The sequence below is a fragment of the Nilaparvata lugens genome, chromosome 7 (assembly GCF_014356525.2).
Source record: "Nilaparvata lugens isolate BPH chromosome 7, ASM1435652v1, whole genome shotgun sequence".
Taxonomy (NCBI): domain Eukaryota; kingdom Metazoa; phylum Arthropoda; class Insecta; order Hemiptera; family Delphacidae; genus Nilaparvata; species Nilaparvata lugens.
In genome coordinates this window covers 2,765,575-2,791,416 of record NC_052510.1, presented here as the reverse complement: position 1 = coordinate 2,791,416, position 25,842 = coordinate 2,765,575, and the positions used below count along the sequence as shown (strand labels likewise).

Below are 25,842 nucleotides of genomic sequence, written 5' to 3'. Positions count from 1 at the left end.
CACGTTATAATGGTTGTGAAAAAAGCCAGAAAAACAGCGTAGCCGATTTTCTGCCCTGTCACTGCCTTCTTCTTCTATAGGTTCTGACAACCTTCGATTCCGACACAACACGATAACACTGGAGTGGGGTCCAAGTTACAATGGCAGTGGAGAGAGAAAAGGAGACACCGTAGCCGATTTTCTGCCATGACACTGCCTTCTTCTTCTGTAGGTTCCGACACAACACGATTACACTATAGTGAGGTCTACGTTATAATGGCAAAGGAGGAAGATAGAAGAACAGCGTTACCGATTCTCTGCCTTGACACTGCCAATAGAGTTGATATCAGTTTATCTGATAATATCAACTGTTCATTCTTGTTTGAAATAATGAATAATATTCCATTTGCAAATGAAATATATCATTCAATAAATCAAAAATACATTTTCCTCCACCCACTGTCCAAAGTACTTACTTTACTCCCTGAAACCTAATACTAAAGTGTCACTTTTTCGCTCTCGGTAGTAAAAAACAGAAAAACTCCCTAGGGAGTAAAAGTGACTCCATTTAAATAACATGGGGAGCATCTCTATTTTGAAACTTACATTGTAATAGGTTAGAAGGTCTAAGCTCAGATGAGAAAGCATAATAGAGATGTCTGTCATGAGTCAACTGAATTGAATACCACAACAGAAATTTGATCAACTCATGAAATATATGTTTGTATGATATTATTATTTCTTAATATTAGTAGATGATAAAAATTATACAGTTTTTAAAATATTTTATTCTATCAAAATACCAGCCAAAAAATATTTTTGATCTGCAATCCAAATCTGAACCGCGTGATCTGGAGTCAGCCATTTTTGGTAGCTGCCCAGCTGATATGATTGTTACAACTTTTGCCGATAGATAGCGCAATCAGCAGTGCCAATCAGACGACCGGTTTCTAGGTTTTGGATTTAGGTTAATATGTTGTTAGGAATCATCGTCACCAATATGTAAGTTATAAAAATGATTTTATTTGCAGTTTCTATAAAAAAATGTAGATGGAGGAAAAATGTTGTGTACATCACGAGCGAAAAATACTTTTTCTCCCTCAGGAAAATTGCTGCCCTCGGCTTCGCCTCGGGCTTCAAACTTTTTCCCACAGGGAGAAAAAGTCGTATTTTTCACTCTAGATATACAAATAACTATTTCATAATCGGGATTGGATATTTAATATATGTTCATAAATTATATCTCTACATTTTTAAAAATGAACTGGCATTGTTGCAGAGGTGGGAAAGGATAGCGCTATCTACTTTGACGAATGATAGACAAGGATAGCAACGTCAATGTTGATCGAATACTGCCATTATAACGTGGATCGCTCTATAGTGAGATTCTCTCCATACTGTCAAACTCTCCATTGCAGCTTATTTTATGACTGAAAATGGAGAAAACTGTTCTATTTGTCCTCTAATCCCACTTTTAGTTCCACTACATCAATACATATGCGAAAAATTTAAACAGAAAATATGAGTATTTATAATTAAATGTATTAATAATCGAATACTGCTATTATACAATGGATCTCACTATATAATATAACTCTATAGGAATTATCACTATATAATATGTTTACTCTGTTGTCAATATTTGCAAGAGCAGGAGTCTTTGGGGTGATTTACAGCATTTAATTGGGATTTTCGTTTGATACTAATCATTAATACTAGTAGTTCTGTGAACAGTAGACCTCACGCAGTATTCTCATCCACAAGTACGTGATTTAAACTATAGACCTTATGGAAATACAGCAATAGACTGGCTTCTCCATACATCTTTGTAATCACTTGTCAGCTGATTTATGATGAATAATTTATTCTATAGTCTGATTTTTACTCCAATATTAGCGTATGAAGGAGGCTCCTTTTTCCTTTTATATGATCCTTGAAATGCAAAATTTCCAAAAACCTTGCATATACGTCGACGCGCAATTATAAAAGGAACATACCTGTCAAATTTCATGAAATCTATTACCGCGTTTCGCCGTAAATGCACAACATATAAACATTTAAACATTTAGAGAAAATAATGCTAAACCGTTGACTTGAATCTTAGACCTCACTTCGCTCGGTCAATAAAATTCCATAATGTTACATCATTCTCGTATATACTAACTCATACCCTACTATAATATTTAATACTATGATCATAGTTAAGATATTATCCCACTACTCCACATCTTAAACTGTGAAACAAGAGATGTCCTTTCTTGTAGAGACCATACAGCGCCATTGTCCCAATACCAGAGACTTCCAATTCACTTCATATTGGCAGAGTCCCCCAGTGAATAACACCAGTGCTCCCCTTATAACTGGTGCTGACAGTCTGACGTAACGTCTCACAATAGGCTAGACAATAAGCCTATTACAATGATAGGCAAACATTTGGCAGACTAGGTCTGGCTCGTGTTCTATTAACTTAGTAATCAGATAAGAATGCATTAACCGCTATTATTGTTATCCCACTTCGGGACATCTTCACTCCTGTGTTGGAACGTTGTGAGTCTCATATTATCTTCACAAATTCTGCAGTGGTAGGTCTTGAATTATTCCAGTTGTTTCTGATAAGAAGCTCTTGTGTTTCTGATAAGAAGCTATTGTGTGTCTGATAAGAAGTTCTCGTGTTTCTAAGTTCCCATTGGTGACTTCATTATGATGTTGATTGAGCACTAGTATATTGATTAGATTGATTGATACAATGAGAGGTCTAAATTATCAAAATAATAGGGAGTGAAAAAAAGGTAACCTTGTGCTATTCCTCTCCCAAATTTGGTAGAGAGTTGGTGGGGAGGATATTTTTAATGTACTTTCCGAAGAATGGACATTGATATGTCCAAAGCTCCGCCAATTTATGTAGATGCATAACAATATGATTATTATCTATAGTTATTATATTACAAATTGCTTTTTCATATCATATACAGTTCAATAATTATTTTCATAGTCTATATTATGTGAATTCATCTATAATTTTGCTGTATTGTAAGCTATTGTATATAAGTGTATAAGCCAGTATATATTGTAATCTACATAAATAAAGTACTCAATCAAAATCAATCAAATTTAGATGAGGTTACACATGGTCCGAAATTGGTTAAGTCTTGTAGTTGTTCACTTCTTGTAGTTATTCAAAAAATTCCCATTCCTTAATTATTCTTACAAAGTACATTTTTGAATTCAGATTAAAGTTCTTATTCACAAAATTTCCATTCCTTAATTTTTTTCACAGAGTGGATTTTAAAGTTTAGATTGGAGTTCCCATTCAAGATTCTATAATCATGTTGATTGAGCACTACTAATGAGTCGATTTTTTCTGGCTTTTAAATGTGACAAGGTGATCAGTTCATTGGATTGGTTGGAACAGTAAATGTAGAATATTTTATCAGCTATAGGCACTGAAAACTATGTATACATATCAATATAAACAAATGTATTGAGTTTATTTTATTCAATTAGACAAGAACAGGATGTTTTATTTGAGACTGCTATCTGATTAGTCTGTGAAACTCGATATTGGAAAATATGTATTTAATATCAGAGATGAGGATTCTGAAAGTATGTGGGTGATATAAGTATTCTATGGGCTAGATTTGATATGAATTTATTTATCTTGAGTTCAAATTGCTGAGTTTCCGGTTCGAAGGAGCCTTGTTCAGGATTCAAGGTTCAAGGATTCTTGAAGCTATTGTAACCCACGCACAAGCTTAGTCGTCATATTGGCATCACCCTCAATCAAAAATGCCCACATCATTTTGTTTTCAGATTGATTCAGACAAACTGCGAGTTGATGAATACAATCAGTCTTCTCTTAAGAAAGAAAAATTTGTAGTTTTGATGAGACAATTGAAAAATTGAGATATTTCCCCAGAGTTTGAGAGTTTGTATGTACAGCGCCGGGCTACTTGCGAGGGCTGCTCAGACGTTTCTAAACAAATGAATCCAATGCACAAGCCTAGGCATCATGTGGAGATCATCCTCAACCAAAAGAAGAACTTCTCATTTTAGATAAAACGAGCTGTTGAAGTTGGTATTTCATAGTTTTAAAAGCTTTCCAGCACGGACGATACAAATTGCAAGTTTTTTTCTTGAGATTCAGGGTTTGTATGTACTACACCCTGCTACTTGCTAAGGGCTACTCAGACGTTGCCAAGCAAATGAATCAGATGCACAAGCCAAGGTTTCATGAAGACATCATCCTCAACTTTCCAGTTTGGTTGAGACATATTGCAAAAAACATATAAGTTTTTTCTTGAGATTCAGGGTTTGTGTGTACGACACCGTGCTACTTGCTAGGGGTTGCTATAAGTAGATGGAGTGAAGTAGAGCTTCTTCTATTGTCTTTTAAGCTAATTACTATGACGCTGCCTACTTTAATTGGCCAGCGCGCCATCTTGCGGTCAAAAGTCTAACTAAAAGTCCACGCAAAAAACTAAACATCCTTCTCACACGATTCTTGCTCTTCTTTTTTATTATTTTTCTCCTTCTATTCTTCTTCTCCTTCACCCTCTTCTTCTTCTTCATCGTCTCCTTCCCCTCTTCTTCTTCTTCTTCTTCTTCTCCTTCCTCCTCTTCTTCTTCTCCTTCCTCTTCTTCTTCTTCTTCTCCTTCCTCCTCTTCTTCTTCTTCCTTCTTCTTCTTCTTCTTCTTCTTCTCTTCTCTTCTTCTTCTTCTTTTTCTTTTTTTCACGTTATATTGGTAGTTAAGGAGGAAGAAAGGAAGGAGAAGAAAAAGGATGGGAAGGAGGGGAAGAAGAGTGAGAGAGAACCAATTAGTAGTTCCACAAACAGTAAACCTTCCTCTTTTTCTTCTTCTTCTTTCTTTTTCTTCTTCTTCTTCTTCTTTTTCCTTTTCACGTTATATTGGTAGTTAAGGAGGAAGAAAGGAAGGAGAAGAAAAAGGATGGGAAGGAGGGGAAGAAGAGTGAGAGAGAACCAATTAGTAGTTCCACAAACAGTAGACCTTCCTCTTCCTCTCCTTCTTCTTCTCCTCCTTTTTCTCCCTAATCACCTTCCTCTTCTTCTTCTTATTCCTCTTTTTCTCTTTCTTCTTCAACTTCTTCTTCTCCTTCTACTTCTTCTTTTTCTTCTACTTCTTCTTCTTCTTCTTCTTCTTTTTCTTCTCCTTCTTCTTCTTCCTCTTCTGCTTCTCCTTCTTCTTCTGCTCCTTCTACTTTCCCTTCTCCATCTGCTTCTTATTCTTACCCTTTCACCTTCTTCTTTTTTTCTTCTTCTTCTTCTTATTTTGAGTCCTTACTTTCTATAGAATATTTATAAATGCTTCACCAAGTTCCAATACTAAAGCTGGTATTCATTCCACTGTTTAGTGTTGCTTATAAACCAACACAATCATGCTAAAGATACACAAACGACGTCTCCGTGATGACTTTAATCAATCAATTTTACTGAAGCACATATTTTCATATGGAGAATCAAGTTGATGATAAATGATAGTAATAATGTTTGCTGCTTAATAATGTTTTGGTTGATAGAATTTGTTGGATAATATCCATGTTGGTTGCAGTGGAATTAAAAGCTACTGTAGAATGGTTTCCATAAATTATTTATTGACTCAGGATTTGATGGTGATATCTAATGATTCAGGTTGGAATCTTGGCCTCCTCTCTTGACTGACTTTAAATGAGCTTTAAATAATCAGGATGACTTTATGCGGCTATCAATCAATTTCACTGTAGCACACTATTCTATGTTGAGAATAAAGTTGTCGATACTATAGTAATAGGCCTAATGTGTTTTGGTTGATAGAAGCTGTTGGATAATTGACCGAGCGAAGTGAGTATTAAGATTCAAGTCGACGGTTTGGTATTTCTCTTAATGTTTAAATGTTAGAATGTTCAAATGTATATATGTTTTTATGTTGCGCATTTACGGCGAAACGCGGTAATTGATTTTCATGAAATTTGACAGGTATGTTCCTTTTTAAATTGCGCGTCGACGTATATACAAGGTTTTTGGGAATTTTGCATTTCAAGGAAAAAATGAAAGGAGAAAGGAGCCTGCTTCATACGCCAATATCGGAGTAAAAATCAGACTATAGTATATAATTCATCATAAATCAGCTGACAAGTGATTACAAAGATATGTGGAGAAGCCAGTCTATTGCTGTATTTCCATAAGGTCTATAGTTTCAATCAGGTGCTTGTGGATGAGAATACCGCGTGAGGTTACTGTTCACAGAACTACAAGTGTTTTGGTTGATAGAAGTTGTTGGATAATAATTATTTTGGTAGCAGAAACTGAAAGTGCTTGTAGAACTTTTAGAATTCTAGTAGACTAGTCTATTCACTCAGATTATATAGTGATTTCTAAATTATTCAGGTTGGATTAATGACAGTTTTAGTTATTCTAATGATATGGGGTGTGATTCACACTATTTCCCTTGAATGACATCAATGAGCTACAATTGTTGATGGTTCAGACTAAATCTTAAACTGGATATCCAACCATCTACAATCATTCCTCGAATTGTTTGTGCATAAGTTGGGGTCTATGTGGAAATCTCTCCATGATCTTCTTCTCTTGAGACTTTGGTTATCTTCATGGCAAATAATTCCACATTCCGAGACAAATTCTAGATGTATGAATTTCCTCATTTATTCATTCAGTCGTATGGTACGACGCCAACACCAGCCTTGAAATTCTTTTCAGGAAATAAAATAATAATCAGGTCTTAGACCCTCGTCTTCAAAACATAAAATATCAGTTTTAGGCCTAGACTGAAAATTAAAATATTCAGTTCTTCTATAATATTGAATATTTCCTCATTGACAGAAACTAAAACCTATCATACTTGATTCTTCAGTCATTCTCAATGACTGTCTACGTTGTGACTGTTCATTTTGAATAAGGAACTAGAGCTGTTCATGTACTGGATATCTATGTCAAATCTACATGGTTTATTATTTTCAATTGATGATGAATATTTATTTATTCATTCACAATGGAGACAACGGGTTTCCCCAAATATGTCTCCTCCACAATAAAATTTTTAATATTGTTGTATGTTGAATTATCCAATATTTGAATTAAACATTCTATTCAGAGGAGATTTTAGAATCTGTCATGACGAAACAAAGATAATATTATTTTGTTTTATCTAATTCAATACTTATTGGAATGATGCTTTGGGGGAATGAGATAATGATTCTAACCCGGACTATTCCAGATCTCATACAAATATTTTTTCTCAAAATTATCGTGGAAGATATATTCTATAGTGAGGTCCACGTTATAATGGCAGTGATTGATCAACAATGGTATTGCTATCCTTGTCTACCATTCAATAAAGCGGATAGTGCTATCTCTTTCTCACGTTGCTCTGTTGCCAGATCGTCTTTCAACAATGTAGAATTGATAATTATTTAACAAAATATTCCATAGAAATCACGGAAATTCATAATAAAATTATTGAAGAATATAATTTATTGCTTGATGAAATATAATTGATTATTTCAAACGAGAATGGACAGTTAATTGACCGAGCGAAGTGAAGTCTAAGATTCAAGTCGACGGTTTGGCATTTCTCTTAATGTTTAAATGTTGCGCATTCCCCGGCGAAACGCGATAATAGATTTTCATTAAATTTGACAGGTATGTTCCTTTTTCAATTGCGCGTCGACGTATATAGACAACAAGGTTTTTGGAAATTTTGTATTTCAAGGATAATATAAAAGGAAAAAGGAGCCTCCTTCATACGCCAATATTGGAGTATAAATCAGACTATAGAATTATTCATCATAAATCAGCTGACAAGTGATTGCACAGATGTGTGGAGAAGCCAGTCTATTGCTGTATTTCCGTAAGGTCTATAGTTTCAATCAGGTACTTGTGGATGAGATACTGCGTGAGGTCTACTGCTCACAGAACTACTAGTAATAAATAATAACCTGTATCAGCTACCGTCTAAAGAAGGCATTGACAAGACTGAGGATCGGCAACGTTGTTCTCCTAAACTTCAGCACTACCATTATAACTTGGTCATCATTATAGTAGCTTTTCTCTTGATATCATACTCTTCTTTGGAAGATTTATTCGAAGTGTATTATGTCTTCAAATGTTGATGCAAATTGATTCCCCAATATTTTTATACTATCATATTGTTTCTTGAAAGTAGGTATCTCTTGATGAGCCTCCTCGATTTAGAGATATAGATATACTCCCCTTCATTCTTCCACCTTCTACAGCTATTATTCATTCATTTTATCCATTTATATTTTTTACAAAGCTGGGGAAAAGAAAACTTTTCCCCCTCTAAGAATGACACACATTATAGGGGCGTGCACAATACAGCGGCACCCTCTGTAATAATTAGCCTCTAGCATTTTTACAGACTGAGTTGCTAACTCAAAGAAACTTTCGTGATTATTCATCATTGCAGAAGCTATGGTGTGGTTCACGTTATAATGGCAGTTGAGAAAGATCAACGTTGCCGATCCTCTGTCTTGTCAATGCCTTACCATAGACGGTAGCTGATACAGGTTTATTAATGTCATATTATTTATTCATTCTTCTCAAGAATGAAGCACAGATCAGGAGAGAAAAACTGAGAATACCTTGTACTATTTCTCTCCCAAATTTAGGTAACATTAAAAGGCCAAATGATGTTATGTCTTCTAGATTTCCAGAAAACTTTTCTGTCCAAAAATATTCATACAAACCATTCATTCGAATTTGGATGTACAAATACCAAAATAATAAAGATTCAAAACAATCATTTATTTTCAAAGAAGAGAATATTTACTTATTAGAGGAATTTTTGAAAACGATCCGAAAAACAAACTTACTCCTATGAAGAGATAGCAGACCTCGTGTGTTTCCAGCGTTATTGTCCTGACTATAATTTTAACTTCTAACTTTTCAATCTCGTTTGAAATAATCAATTATATTTTTTATCTAGCAAGAGATTCAATAATTTCATAATTAATTTTCATAATGAAGATGAAATGTTTTGTTAATTAATTATCAATTCCACACTGTTAACCCTAAAGAGACACACTGGGGTGTTTTACACCTCATGGATTTCTTTTCTGTTCTGCAGTTTACAATATCAAACAGATGGGAATTTATGCCCAGTCTAAATTAGGTTTGTAGTATTGTCAACTACTCTCCACCACTTCCAGTCAGTAATAGCATTCTACAAGGTCACCAGCTCATCTTGTTCTTCGTTTGGAGTGTCTAACACCCCAGAGTGTCTTTTAAGTAGGACTTTTATTAAAAAGATTTACCTGTATTGTGGAGTGATCCGTGGCCTAGTGGATAGAGTGCTTGCGTAGCAGCATAGAGATCCCGGGTTCAAACCCTTTCAATACCAAAAGTTTTTTAACCAGATCACTCCCGTGTTATCGGATGGGCACGTTATATTGTCGGTCCCGGCTGAAGTATGACAGTTGTAAGGCCCATTGACGGCCTAAATTATATATTCAGGCGGTGGGACCTTCCCGCAAGGGACTCCCCACCAACAAAAGCCATACGAATTCACTTCTTACCTGTATTGTCACTACGAACGTGGTTTGGGATGATGGTTCTGATTGGAATGAATGATATGATACTCTACAACTTGAGATTCAAAACAATAAAATGAAGAGACGTGAGTTTTTGATGAAGTTGTCATTGGCGATGATCAAGCCATTCGTTCAAACCGGATTAGGAGCTGCAACACTTAGGCGGTACATACGTACTTCTAAAATTAGTATAAATATTGATAAGCAGTGCTTTACTTTTGATTTCTGCACTTGAAACAAAAATGATTAAGAAATGATGAAGTATGGTCTAAGTACTTGTTTTATTCATATTTTTCAAAGAAAAATGCAAAATTAAATTGGGGTGTTAAACACCCCAGTGTGTCTACTGTCTTTGCATAAAGTAAGTGTGTCTCTGTAGGGTTAAAAGACTATCTGGCAACAGAGCAATGCGAGAAAGAGATAGCGCTATCCGCTTTGTTGAATGATAGACAAGGATAGGAATACCATTGCTAAACAAACACTGCCATTATAACGTGGACCCCACTATAGTGCTTGCTTATACATGTTTTGTATCCAATTTTTGGTGTTATGACATGATACTTCGTGTTATTTTATATAGTAAATACAATTGATTTTATCTAGATAATGAGTCGTTTGGTAATTTTGGATGAATTGAGTTTTTTGCTACAAATTTACGTTCAATTTCCAAGCAATGAATGAATCAATCAATCAATCAATCTTATTCATCTATCAAATGTACAAGTACTTCAAATATTTTCACATTACACATGTTCTCACATTAATCAGAGAAAATTAAAAGGACAAACCAGCATATAAATACAGTCAATGTCGAAATCGCATGAAATTACTCTTGATCAAATAACTGCAGGTAACTTATTAGCCGTGAATAGTGAATTCACGTGTTTAAGAATCAGCAAGTAAATGAAATATTTCACTTTTATCAGAGATTGACAATGGTGTAATAACCGAAACCGGTCTTTCTAATTATCAATAAATCAGTGGATTTTGACAATTTCTCAGTCTTTTTCATTCAATTCTAAATGAAATATGCAAAAAGTACAAGATAATTTTGACAAAGTTTTGCTTCCAATCAATCAAAATCTAACCAAAACTGTGAGCAAGACCAGAACATGTTTGGCCAGACTCTATTTACAAGCTTTCAACAGTTTCCCCGCCTGTGATATCGATCTGCCATGCAAAAATAACTCAGCAGACGAACTTATTAATAAGTGCAGTCTGCAAATTCCCGCCGATTATTTTTGCACACATTGTCTGGGTCAGGAGCGGCTCTGTTTGGCAAGATGGCGGCCTGATGAAATTAGGTGAAGTAGCGCTCGGTATATCGCTGACTCGACACTATTATCTCGGCAGAGACGGCGATAAGGAGGTCTATTGTGTCAGCCGACAATGCTTCAAATTGTCGCCATTTGCAAAAATTGTCATGCTGCACTAAAAAATTGAGAGATAATGAGATTGCAACATTATAATTATGCTGTTGTGCATTATTATGGAGTAAAGATTCGGTAAAAAAAGTAAATTCGTATGGCTTTTGTTGGTGGGGAGTCCCTTGCGGGAAGATCCCACCACCTGAATATATAATTAAAGCCGTCAATTGGCCTTACGATTGTCATACCTCAGCCGGGACCGACAATATAACCTGCCCATCCGATAACACGAGATTGATCTGGTTAAAAAACTTTTCAAGATACGGTTACTTCATTTGTTTTTGGTATTATTTTTTTTAGTTTAATAGTGGTAGAGATTGAGTACGTTCCAATAAACTATAAATAACCTATTTTTGGACAATTTTTATCTAAATTTGGGGAAAAAATTGATAGTTTTGGGCTTTAAGCCTGTTGTTCCTTCCCCAATCATTCATAGTTGAGAATTATATAGTACCTATCAATGTATAAATAAATAAATAAATAGAAGAATTCGGCTTACGGTCACAGATCAAGCTGCAATTTCTTGTGAATTCTTTTGACATAAATGAAGCATGATGCACTCTTGTATTTATATCTATATTCTATTCCGATAAACACCATGAAACGTGATTCAAAAACTACCAAATCTCAGCTTCTTCTATAGCTGAAATGGAGAAACACCGTTGTATTCGTCAATCCACTTTTATTTCTACTACATGAATTTCAAGTGAATTCATTTGACGTGAATTAATCACTTTCATTATATCTATTTATATCTATTGAGGGTTGAGTGTAAGAGAGGGCCGGCTGCGCCCTAACTCCGCCCTCCTAGGTAACAATAAAGGTAGCGATTTTATTCTATTCTATTCAATTCAAATGAACTCTATAAGGATTGATTGGAAAACTACACAAAACTATCAATTCCTAGCTCATTTTATAGCTAAGAATGAAAAATCATAGTTCACTTGTCAACTCCCCTATATAGTTTCACTAAACAATACATATTCTACGAATTCCATCAGAAATGAAGAGTTCAGATTTTGGATAAATATTTTCTCTAGAATGAGAAAAAATGCTGGAAGTGAGCCTAAAATGTTGGAAGAAAGAATGCTTGGATAGAGTAAAAGAGATCCTCCATGTAGCCATCTTGCTGAATGAAATGATCAGTGACCTCCGTGTGGTGAACTCGAAACGGAGTGCATAGCTATTTGTTAATGGTTCATACAGTGTTGAAAATCTCAACAAGGGTGATAGAATGTATGTGTAATGTTTAACCCAGTAGCATGAATAATAGACTCGTTAACATAAGCATAATTCCCGGACTTTGACCTTGTCCTGTTGATGATGTTGTCGTGTTGGTGACCTTGTCCTATGACCTTATGCTCTTTGACGCGAGGAACACGAATCTGGAATCCGATTTGCAAAATTCCTATATCTTATAATTGAATCATTCTCAACTTAACCTGGAGAATGATTACCTATTAAATTCTCCCAAAAAATTGCAGTATGTTCAGGAATTAGAATCCAGTATTAGGTCTTCATGGATCAGAATAACTCTGTCAATTTTTTGAATCGTTTCTAGAACTATTGGAATCGTTTGAAAATATTCATGAAGTGATAGTTGGAATCTATTCATTCATCGAATTTCGTCCGAGACAAATATGATGTGATGAAGTTTGGAGTCTATTTTTAGTTGACCGAGCGAAGTGAGGTCTAAGATTCAAGTCGACGGTTTGGCATTTCTCTTAATGTTTAAATGTTTATATGTTTATATGTTGCGCATTTACAGCGAAACGCGGTAATAGATTTTCATGAAATTTGACAGGTATGTCTCTTTTTTAATTGTGCGTCGACGTATATACAAGGTTTTTGGAAATTTTGCATTTCAAGGATAATATAAAAGGAAAAAAGGAGCCTCCTTCATACGCCAATATTAGAGTAAAAATCAGACTATAGAATTATTCACCATAGATCAGCTGACACGTGATTACACAGATGTGTGGAGAAGCCAGTCTATTGCTGTATTTCCATGAGGTCTATAGCATAGAGAAACAATAGTGTGAGTAGATATCCCATGGTATAGGGCGTTTATGTCGCAACTTTTACTGTTATCTCAAGCTGATAGTCCACGTATTTCTTTTTTTGTGAAGCTTTATGACGCTGGTAATCTCTCATATTGTGCCGTTCATACACTCTTACCCAGTCAAAACAGTAAAAATTGACAATAATCGACAGTAATTGGCTTGAGATAACAGTAAAAGTTGCAACATAAACGCCCTGGGATATCTACTCACGCTATTGTTTCTCTATGTCTATAGTTTCAATCAGGTACTTGTCAATGAGAATACTGTGTGAGGTCTACTGTTCACAGAAGTACTAGTTAATATTTAAAACACATTTCTGAAATAAGATAATGATATTGTTTCGAAATTTAAAAAATATGTTTTCGGCAATTAACCATTTGATTTGATATTTGGTACAAGCATGATCAGGTCTGTTGAGAAAATCCTGTCAGGTACTCGTTTATCTGAAACCCAACTAGAGGCCTTCTCGAAAACATTCACTTCCAAATCGATCCTGAAAACATTTTTCTCCCAAAAAATTGCAGTATGTTCAGGAATAAAATCCAGTTTTATGTGTTCATGGATCAGAATAACTCTGTCAATTTTGAATCTTTTCCAGAACTATTGCAATCGTTTGAAAAATAGTATATTTCGCACCTAGAGCAGAAAATGATATTTTTCCGGCTCGAAATCGAACCTACGGCCTCGGACTAGAAAAGATTGAGAGCCGGAAAAACATTTTTGCCCGTGGTGCGAATGCTATTTTCGCCACACAAAAATAAACAATATATTTATAGGAGAATAGTTGTTTACTAAGCACTTCCGAGGGAAAAGTGGAGGTGATAGCTCTAGCAAATCTGAGGTAATCTGAATTTCAGGAAATTGTCCAAGTATTTTTATTTTTCATTCTGATTTGTCTAAATAACCTAAAAGATGATGTTCAATTATGTGGGAGGGTGAGTTTATACCTTTTTATTCTTTCAAATGACAATAAAATATATATTATAAATGTTTTAATTATTGAATAATAAACACAAATAATGAAAGTTTTTTGATCAGCTGTTTTTTGATCACCTTTCTTAGTTCCATGTTAGCAGCTGGAAAGGGTTCTCTTTCCGGCCTAGGCCGGAAAGAAGCCTGTTCTGACGTCAGACGAGAGTCGTCTGCTAACAATGTCTTTCAGATCTACGTAGGGACTGGGAAACAGCTGCTCTCTGTGCAGTGTGGCGAAAAATAATATACATGAAGTGATACTTGAAATCTATTTATTTATCGAATTTCGTCTGAGACAAACATGATGTGATGAAGTTTAGAGCCTATATATAATAGCTAAAATAACCAAATATCTAGTTAATTAGGATATTTGACACATTTCTCAAATAAGATTAGACCTATATATTGTTTCGAAATTTAAAAGATATGTTTTTGGCAATTAACTATTTGATTTGGTATTTGGTACAAGCATGATCAGTTCTGTTGAGAAAATCCTGTCAGGTACTCGTTTATCTGAAACCCAACTAGAGGCCTTCTCGAAAACATTCACTTCCAAATCGATCCTGAAAACATTTTTCTCCCAAAAAATGTGGAATATTTATATGTTACAGTATATTTTATATGATACAGAATGTACATCAGTAACGTTCTGTTCTCAGCAATATTCGGAACACAATGAATGGTGTATAGCTGTTCTCCATTCATTGAATGTAGTGGCAGGCTACCTGGCTACTGTATCATTTCATTGAAAAACGAGGTGCATATTTATTCAAATCCATTGGAGTGTCAATGTGGACTTATTTCACAACAAAATGCTGAATTTTTGTAAAAGGTCTGGACTGTGTTATATTGATTTGGAAAAGAGATATGGTGATGAAGAGAGAAGGAGAGAATCAGTGAGAGAGGGATGAGAAATGCGAGAGAAAAAGGGATAGGAAAAGCATGGAAAAGAAAATAGGAAATAGAAACAATAAAAGAGAGAGTTCCACAACACGAGGATAAATGGAAACGAGAGAAAAAGAATTGTAAAATGGGAAGAGAGTATGAAAATGTAGGAGAATGGAAAGGATATTTTTGAAAAGAGACAGAATAACATAAGAACAAGATCAAAGGACAGCGGAGGAAATAAAAAATTGACATGAAACATACTTGAAGTGTGGAATAGAATAGGAGAGAACTATAAAGTAGATTTCAAATATATAACTTGTTTTGGAACAAGAAATTAATGAAAGGAATAGATTAATCAGGATGAAGATATGCAAAACTGTGTTTATATTATTTAATTATTTATTTTTCTTTCTTTTTGTGTAGTTGAGAAGTTGATATTGTGGTAATTATTCATATTAAATGAAAATGACTAAGAAATTGTCAAAAACCACAGATACTCAGAAATACAGTTTTCGATCATTACACCATTGTCATCTCTGATAAACTAAAACTAAATACAAGAGCAGCGGAATTTATACCAGTAGGCGAGTACTGCTATAGGTCAAGGGCATGAACGCCTGCCATTGGCCCAGCTAGACAGTCTCCTCCCACTCAACGGTGTCACAAAATGGCGACAGACTCGCCATGATAACAAAATTTACTTTTAGTACAAAATAGAACCAAGAAAACAAGTAAAATATAATGAAAAATATGTAAATGGAAAAACGTTGAGTGGGAGGAGACTGTCTAGCTGGGCAATGACAGGCGTTCATGCCCTTGACCAATAGCAGTACTCGCTTAAAATGAAAATTCTGCTGCTCTTGTATTTAGTTTTAGTTTATCAGAGATTGACAATGGTGTAATAACCGAAACCGGTCTTTCTAAGTATCAATAAAAGTATCTGTGGTTTTTTGACAATTTCTTAGTATTTTTTTATTTGAAATTAAGTAATTCATTGATTAACATTAATTTATTCATTTATTTACATTCATGATACACAAGTCAAATACATGATTAGAAAAGGACCAACCAGGCCTAGCATGAAACTGGTCCCTTTCCGAATTTTGATAGAAGGAGGAATTTAAGATGGAGAGAGAAAGACTACAAGAAGAAGAGCTGGATAAAAATCGAGAGGAAGTGGAGGGTGAAGGATGTGAATTGAGAAAATCAATAGAGAGAGAATCAAAACAATGATAGCAAGATAGAAATAGAGACATGTAGGAATAAATAAAGAAAGGTTGAAAATGTTAGGAACATTTTCCTAAAATAGGAAAATGAATCTAATAGGAAATGTGAAAATAGAGGAATGAGTAAATGAGAAATAGTAAATGAGAAAATAGGAAAATGAAAAATAGGAAATAAATCATAACAATGGAAGAGAAGAACAGAAAAAAGAAAATCATGGGTTTAGAGAATAAACGATAACAGTAGGAGGGAAGAACAGGGAAAAATATTTTACAAATAAAAATAATCACAAAAATACAATAGTTTTTGGCATGACTGGGAAAAGAAGCCTTGAGCTTCAGCCACGAGAAACGAAATGACAGAGTAGAGGCAAAAAGGAGAAAAGAATAAAATTATGGATACAGTGTGCATATAAGAGGATTTGAAGGTAATTCAGAGAGAAAATGTAGAAAAATATCAAATTTTATTCCATTCAGAATACATTTTTCACAAACGTAAATATGAATTACAATTTTTTGGAAAAATTAGCATCCACAAAGAAAGAATCTGAGCGCGGATGCGAGTTGTGCTATTTCATAAAACTAAAATACAATATTTACTACAAATTTAATTAGAAATATGAAAACTAAAACAAAAGTAGAAGAAGCAAAATGAAACAGTACTACATGGACAATCCTCTGGAAAAATGAACTAGAATCTTAATAATATGAGAAACAAGAGAAAAATATGGAAAATTGGATGACCAAGGGAAAATAAATATGGAAGAAGAAGAAGAAGAAGAAGAAGAAGAAGAAGAAGAAGAAGAAGAAGAAGAAGAAGAGAAGAAGAAGAGAAGAAGAAGAAGAAGAAGAAGAAGAAGAAGAAGAAGAAGAAGAAGAAGAAGAAGAAGAAGAAGAAGAAGAAGAAGAAGAAGAGAAGAAGAAGAAGAAGAAGAAGAGAAGAAGAAGAAGAAGAAGAAGAAGAGAAGAAGAACAAATAACAAATCAGAGACTGAAAAATATCGGTGAAATATACCATTGCTCAGCTCTTCACCGTTTATGTTGCACTGTTAGTAGAATATAGCTGTGATGGGCGGGCAACGAGCTCTGGATAGGTTCACTCCACTCGCAGAATAAAATTGCAGTTCAAGATCGATTCAAGTTGGACTGCTTGCTACTCCTCCAAACCACTCGAATATTATTTTCTGCCATCAAAAAACTTCAAATAGACTTGCTATTGACCCTATTCCTGTAACCTCATACTCTTTGTTGAGTACGATTGTGAGATAGAGTGAGAGAGAGAGAGAGAGAGAGTGAGAGAGATGGAGTGAGAGAGAGAGAGAATGAATGAATGAGGGGGAATATGAGGGAGAAAATATGATAGGAATAGAGGGGAGATGGAAAAATGGGAAAGATTATGGTGAGAAGAGGATGGATGGAGAGAGAGAGAGTGTGAGAGATGAAGAGTGAGAGAATGAATGAATGAGGGGAAATATGTGGGAGAAAATGTGATAGGAATAGAGGGGAGATGGAAAAATGGGAAGGATTATAGTGGAAAAAGGATGAGTGGATACATGGAGTGGTAGCGGGGGAAATATGAAAATTGTAGAATAGAGAGAGTACTAGAAGGAGTGGGGAGTAAATTAAGAGAGTGAGAGAGTTTGAGAAAGCCACGATTGTCAAAAATTTGCTCAAAAGACTCATTGGATTGGTAGGGAAATAGTGGCAAAGAGAGGCGATTAAATTGAAAAACTTGACGTAACAAACCTTAAGCTATTGTTTCTCAATGGTTGAAGTATCGAGGGTGAGTAACTCTGAGAAAGAGTGACAAAAAGATACAGAAAACAATAAAACTATTAAATAATTTTTATTGGAGAATAGGTACAGTATGACGAGAATAGGAATGTGTGATTACATAACTTATCTTTTGGACAACATTAACATTTTCTCAAAATTTTTGGAGAGAAATAGTACAGGCTCAGCCTAGTTTTTCCTCCAATGTCATAATTGTATTATGATTATAGTATTTTATATAATAAATGAATAAATAAATAGGAGAATAGAGAATGTAGAAAACTGAATAAAGGGAATGGGAACGAACATAGTGTAAAACGGAATAAGAAAATAGTATAGATGAGCAAGAATGGAAATGGGAGAAAATAGAGAAATGATTGGAGAAAAACGAGGAAAAAATAAAATGACTGAAAAAGATGAATTCAAAAGCAACTACTTTTAAAAAAATATTACAACTTATTTTGAAAAAAAATAGTTTTTTTTGAAACCTATCTCATAGTGGCCATATCATTAATATTTCATTTCATTTATTCATAGACAATAGATACAATGCAGGTAAAACAACAGGCATTCGCCCAAAACTGCTTTAAACCTAATTTGGAATTCATAGTCTAGAGGTTATGCAAATGATAACTTAATTCACACACCATTTTGAGTCCAAAAAATTTTTGTACTACAATAATTTTGGATTTATCAGATTAATTAATTTCAAAATAAATCCAAACAAAAATCTTTCTTCACAATCACAAAAATATTGGAAATTTCACTTAATCCACAAATTATACTGATGTTGAAAATTCTAAATATGTTAATAATAATAATTAATAAAGTAATATTGAGATTACTCAATCGAGAATGGATCATAAGGATGAAAATCGCGTTGTTTCCATGAGTAATTTCAGATAATATTGTCCACCCATTGTCTGAGATCGTTTAGTTTATTGACAATGTTGTCGCTCGATGAAGGTCATCTTTCCTATTCCTATAATTTCACAGATCTTGACCCATTCAAGTAGGCCTTCAATGAGATGATAATACCGCAATTCGATTATTTAATTAGTGTATGATCTCTTGTTCAATTTACTTAATAATACTTACATAATACTAATGATACTTACTTACTTTACTTTATGTGGCTCTACAGTTCATGATGAACTTTGACCTCCTCAACATTTCACCTCCACGTCTCTCTATAGTATCATGATACTTATGATACCAATGAAAATCCATGATTATTGCCGTTATAGGTTTTCATTGTCTCCATGGGAGAGCAATAATGGGGTGATAATTCCATCTTTATCTAAATCACAGTGGTTTCATTCCATCATAGACTTTCAGGAAAACATTCTCAATTGAAGTTTGAATTTTTTCAGTGAAGTTATGCTTTTTCAGTGGAATTAACGTGTTTCAAGTTATTCAGATGTATTGTCAGATTTATTCGTATCTTTATTTTGATGAAACAGCGAAAGACGTTCACGTTCACAACTCATTACTACTACTATAGAATTTTTTTTCAAAATAGCCCATAATCAATTTCAAGTGATTTGGATGGTTAACACGATGGTTTAGTGAGAAGCGAATGCATGGATGGAGGAGTTAGAAGAAATACAAGAAGAAGTAGCTGAAAGAAATATGGAAATCGTAGAATAGAGAGAGTATTGGAATGAGTGGAGAGTAAATTGAGAGAGAGAAAGAGAGTTATCTGGACACGCGTTTTTATTGTGAGGTCATTATGCACTATCCACGTTGAATTACGATTAAATAAAGTATAATCCCGTTTATTATAATGTTGTGTTCCATTCCTGGTTTCAACCAACAGCTGATCTATCTCCGTTCAAACAGGGCTGAGAGTCTTGTAGTTATTGTGGAGTACAATAGTAGAGGAGGAACTGAACAATTATCTTCGAGAGGTTGTAATTTAGTTCATAGATTGTCCACAATCACAGAAATTGATCGATAATAATAAAAAAGATAAATTTATTACAAAAATTAATTGAAAACTGAGCTACATCTAAACTCATTCAAATGAACAATATGACAGGGCTTTGAGAAAGTAAAAGTCATTATCATCAATTGTTAATGATGAACATTAGACTGTAATAATTAGCGATCGTGATTATTGTTATTTTCACAGCAAACATGATAAGTTCATTTATTTAGTTAGCAAAGGGTGCCAAGTTTCATGACTTTTCAGGGCGATCAGTTCAGTACGGTACACTAGATGGTATCTAGGCTATAATGATAATCAATATGTGATAACATATATTGGCAATACGAATAGTGTGATGAATGATGAATACTGTTATTCCTCATGAAATGAATTCAATTTATGACATTTTTAAATGAAATAGCGCAGCTATTACTATATTCAAGTGAATTCCATGTCAGCAGGATATAAAATTGTCATAGATTGGTGTGAATCTTGTGACTTACAAAATTATGATATTCGATATTGAATAATATTCAAATATTGAAATATATTTAGGAAGTGATAATAGTTTAAATAGTATCTCCAAATAGTCTTCTTGCTTTAGGGCTACTTTTGAATATAAATATATAAAAATATGAGTGCCCTGAAAATGTGAGTGCCTCAATTAAATCTGAAATTTAATTATTCCGTCACGACGTGTTCAGCTGCTTATGCTATTTTCTTTTCCTCCACCTACTGTCAAAAGTACTTACTTTACTCCTTAAACATGATACTAAAGTGTCACTTTTCGCTTCGGTACTAAAAAACAGAAAAACTCCTAGGGAGTAAAAGTGACTCCATTTAAATAACATGGGAAGCATCTCTATTTTAAAAACGTACATTTGGAATAGGTCAGAAGTCTAAGCTCAGATAAGGAAGCATATAGAGTAGCATTAAACCAACTAAATTCAATACCTCAACCAGACATTTGATCGATTATAAAAATTTATGTTTGTATGCTGAAATTATTATACAAACTTCATAAAACTATACTAAAAAAATGTATAGATTTTTTCTTTTATTCCATGTTATTCAAAATATCAGCCAACGAATATTACTTATTAACTAATCAAATATGGGGAACTTCATCATAGCTGTAGTTTGGCTGTCATTGTTGTTACAACTTTAGCCGACAGATAGTGCTGTCGGAGGAGAACTGTGATACAAGCCAGCTGTTTCTGTTACTTTTTAGATTATATTGTAACACATAGTTTGGTCACATACGTTTTTAAAAATATTATTTTATTAGCAGTTTTTATAAAAATGTAGGGGGAGGAAAAATGTTGTGTATATCACGAGTGAAAAATGTTTTTTCTCCCTCAGGAAAATTGTTGCCCTCGGCTTCGCCTCGGGCTTCAACTTTCCCTCAGGGAGAAAAAACAGCACTTTTCACTCTAGATATACAAATAACTATTCTTTTCATTTCAGACTAGAAAATGGCATAAATAGCCGAAACAATCATGTCGTGACGAAATAATTTAAAAAGAGTTCTCAGTTTTATATTCTTATTTATATTCAAATAGTTGATTGAATCCAAATAATTGGAAACAGGTTTCAGAAGTTAATCAAGGATGCTTCGAGAGACTTCCTCCAACGTCAAGGTCAAAAAGTTCAGAATCAATGATTTCCTGAAAATAAAATAACGTGCAATGCTTCCACATTCTTCACGCAATATTAGAATTAGACGTTTCTAATGTTCAAATCAACAATGCTTTCAATTTGTTACTATAATAAGAATTATCACTAAGCTTTAAAACTAAAACCGCACATCACTTTATAGAGCTGAAAATATCACTGAATAATATTGACAATAATTCAAAATATTTGTAGGCAGTGTTCACAGCTTATAGATGAATGAATCGGTATCTGAAGAGCAGAGCATGCTGTACTTATAATGAATTCCAAGATAAAATATAATTTTTAACGAAACATTAGTGAAATATTGTAAATAAAAAAGGAAACTTTAGGATATGAAGGAACAAGAATGTAACTGAAATAATAAAGTTCTCAAGCTGAATTGAGTTTTGACATACATATAAATCACTTTACATAATATATACAGAACACTTCCTTGGAAAATGTGATTTCCATTGATATGATTCTCTATGAATGATCTTCAAGCTCAAGAAATTAGAATAATTAATAGAAAAGACTAAGAAATTGTCAAAAACCACTGATTCATTGATAATTAGAAAGACCGGTTCGGTTATACACCATTGTCAATCTCTGATAGAGTTTATCAGAGATTGACAATGGTGTAATAACCGAAACCGGTCTTTCTAATTATCAATAAATCAGTGGTTTTTTGACAATTTCTTAGTCTTTTTCATTCAATATGAATAATTACCACAATATCAACTTCTAACTACACAAAAAGTGAAACTGGAATAAGCTTTAAACTTGAGACTAACTTTATTGAAGTAACAGGAATGTATTCCATACTAGGCAAACTATCATGTCACCCAGACCACAAGATGATTCTTCCCTTGTAAAAAAACGTGAATTACATTATCCGTTAAACATAATTAAAAAAAGAGAAACTACACATTATTATTTAGCGAATGGCAGATACACAACACACATAAAGCTCATGAGTCTCAAATATCTACAAAATATAAACACTAAATTTTTTCAATTCCTTCAAGATGTTGTGTAGTTCTTGGTCAGAAGAACATAAGTTTGTCTGACCGCCATCATATGCTAGTCCATTTAGCGTTACCCAATGTGCACCATGGAGGCGAACTAGCGTTACACAAATTTAAGTAAAGAACTGATTGCTGGAACAAGTTTGAGGTTAAAGAAGGGTTTAAATTTTAAAACTACACAAGAATTCTATGATAGGCTACAGTTTAGATAGGGAGTTGTAGGGAACTTACATATATTATGCTAGTCCATCTAGGGTTACCCAATGTGCACCATGGAGGCGAACTAGCGTTACACATATACTAGCGTTACACTAGCTGGAACAAGTTTGAGGTTAAATTTTAAAACTACACAAAAACTCTATGATAGGCTACAGTTCACCTAGGGAGTTGCAGGGGAACTTACATGAGAAACCTGAAATACTGCGTCACTAACTAGGTTTAGAATCCCTTTACTATAAAATTATAGGTTCCTTCACAATGATCATCGATACTAATATAACTCCCGTCAGATACTATACTAATATAACGATACTAATAGATACAATACTAATATAACACCAAAAATACCGCAAAATCAAGTACACATTCTCCACTATACTATCCGTTCCATTGCGTTGAACATATAGGTTTTCATATTTTCATAAAATTCCTATTTCCTATTTTTCTATATAGGTTTCCTATTTTCATAAAATTCTACGTGAAATACTCGGAAAATCTGTTGACAGTAGTTGATGACATATGACAATAATATTGTCATGATTGTCTATTCTCCTTAGTTCTTATGAAGCTCTCTACACAAAACAATGAAACTTCTTAATACTTTATTTTTCACAGTTTTCGTGAGGATTTTATTCGCATCGAATAAAATGACATTCATAGAATATAATTTGTAAGGATATACATAAAAACACGGAAACTACTTGATATCCTGTATACATCACAGTTTTTGTTGGAATATAATCATCATTTTCTTTGAACAGAATAGCAGATACCGCAATATCAGCTACAGATCTCCTTGACATCGTTAATCGACCCCCGTGAAACACCCGGGAACTACAAATAGGTATTTACAAAGAGAACCGAGAATACCGCGACACTATGACTGGAGTATGACAGTCGTAAGGCCCATTGACGGCTTGAATATAATTATATTGACGGCGGTGGGACCTTCCCGCAAGGGACTCCCCACCAGCAAAAGTCATATGAATTTACTTATTACCGCGACACCAACTACAGGTCCTTTACAATAATAACTGTTACTTTGCTTTGATCAACGATTCTTACAAAATTCCCCGTGTAACTTCCCGGGAAACCAGTGGGAAACTTCGATATTTACGAAACTCCTCTTTTCTGTCCGTTTTTCCGAAACCACTGTTTTTCCCCGGGAAACTGAGCGACTTTCCTTTGCAGCCGCGCGCCTCCGTTTCTCTAGTGAAGGACGCGAGCCTAGGTGGCCAGCCTAGGCTCCCGCCGACCCACAAGCCACCAAAATGGCGATCGGCACCATGCTGGACATTTTCGGGGGGGTGAAGAGTCTGTTCAAAGGTCAAACGCACCTACACCGACTCCTCCATCTTCCGCCTGCACTACCGGGTCACCTCCCCCGTCCTGGTCGCCTTCTTCCTGATGCTTGCAGCCAAGCAGTTCGTTGGTGCTCCGATAGAGTGCGTGCATGGACTGGATGTCCCTCCGCAGGTGATCAACACATGGTGCTGGATACATTCGACCTACACGGTTCCAGCGGCGTTCACGAAGCAGATCGGCGTCGAGGTGCCTTACCCAGGCGTGGATAACACCAGAGGCGCCGGACCGGCTGACCGCAAGGTGTACCGCTTCTACCAGTGGGTCGCGTTCTGTCTGTTCTTTCAGGTGAACATCTATCAAACTACAGAAGACATTCTTTTGTCTGCTGCTGCTGCATTGCTGATCTGTGCTTGCAAGAATGTGCCCCCATGTAAAGACTGTTGAGTTGTGGACCTTAACCTGTTAGAAGAAAAACTTAAACCCATAAAGACTGTAAACTCGACCCAGTAAGAAACCCGAGAATGTGCCCCAATGTAAAGACTGTTGAGTTGTGGACCTTACCTTGTTAGAAGAAAGACTTAAACCCATAAAGACTGTAAACTCAACCCTGTAAGAAACCCAAGAATGTGCCCCAATGTTAAGTCTGTTGAGTTGTGGACCTTATCCTGTTATAGAGGACTGTAAATTTGACCCTGTAAGAAACTGTTGTAAAAACCCTGAAATAGTGAATAACCCTATTCACCACCAGAGCCCAAACACTGTAAATCTTTAGAGACTGAAAACTTGACCATGTGAGAAACTATTGTGGAACCCTGAACTAGTGAATGACCCTAATCACTATTAGAATCCTGATCACTGTAAATCTATGAAGACTTTAAAGCTCACCTTGTTAGAAACTATTTCACACAATTGATATGTTAGTATAATAACTGTAAACCTGACACTACACCTCAAACCTCATTACTCTCTTACAGAGTATTGAGAAACCCTGAAATGGTGAATGACTCCAATCACTACTAGTGCCCTGAAGTAAATTCAAGATAGTGGATGACCCCAATACCTGCCAGTTTGCTAAACACTGTAAATCTGATAAGTTGACTGAACACTTTAACTTAGATCAGCTGTACTCAGATCCACATTACAATTAGTAACCTAAACACAAAACACAGATCATAAACTCAAATATATCCTGATTTTAGATGAATTTATCTTCCTTGAAACCGATTTCAAATATACTATTCAATGGTCAAACACTCAAAAGACAAATAAGACAAACAATAAGAATACAATCCTCATAAAATAACGCATATGATAGACACGATTAGGAAATCATCACACAATAGACAATTAAAATCTACAGTTTATATGGTGTACAATTTGAGTGGAAAGTGATTTCGGAATTATATTGTGTAGTTTCAAGAGTGAACTTCATTTGATGAATTTGTTACTAATTTAAAGAAGAAAATGTATCAAGTGTGAAATCTCTAAACAATTAGTTAAATTATAGTTTGAAAACAACATTGTATTTGACGTTTTCGAATAAATAATTTCAAAATCAATTCATCTACTGATTTTGTACACCAAACTCACACATAAAACCGTTACAACAGACTGATAACAATGTAGGCTTCAAACCTGATGCAGATAGCATGATTCTCTATAAACTGAAACTTGACTAGATAAAGTTAATTTTAGAATCATCTTCAAAATACAAAAATAAAATAAAATTATTCAATTAATACTCATTTTGAACTAGGGTATCACAGGACAAAATAAGTTGTTATCAAAATAAAATTTGACCTCTATGATCATTA

The 25,842-nt window shown here is 34.5% G+C and overlaps 1 protein-coding gene across 1 annotated transcript in view; it reads left to right on the top strand.

The window, feature by feature from the left end:
* Nucleotides 1-24,009: 24,009 nt before the first annotated feature.
* LOC120348876 (innexin shaking-B-like) overlaps nucleotides 24,010-25,842 on the top strand; it is a 105,869-nt gene continuing 104,036 nt past the window's right edge. The window contains 2 exon segments of the mRNA XM_039433429.1: nucleotides 24,010-24,065; nucleotides 24,067-24,373. Of these exon segments, the coding sequence (XP_039289363.1) occupies nucleotides 24,010-24,065; nucleotides 24,067-24,373 (363 nt within the window).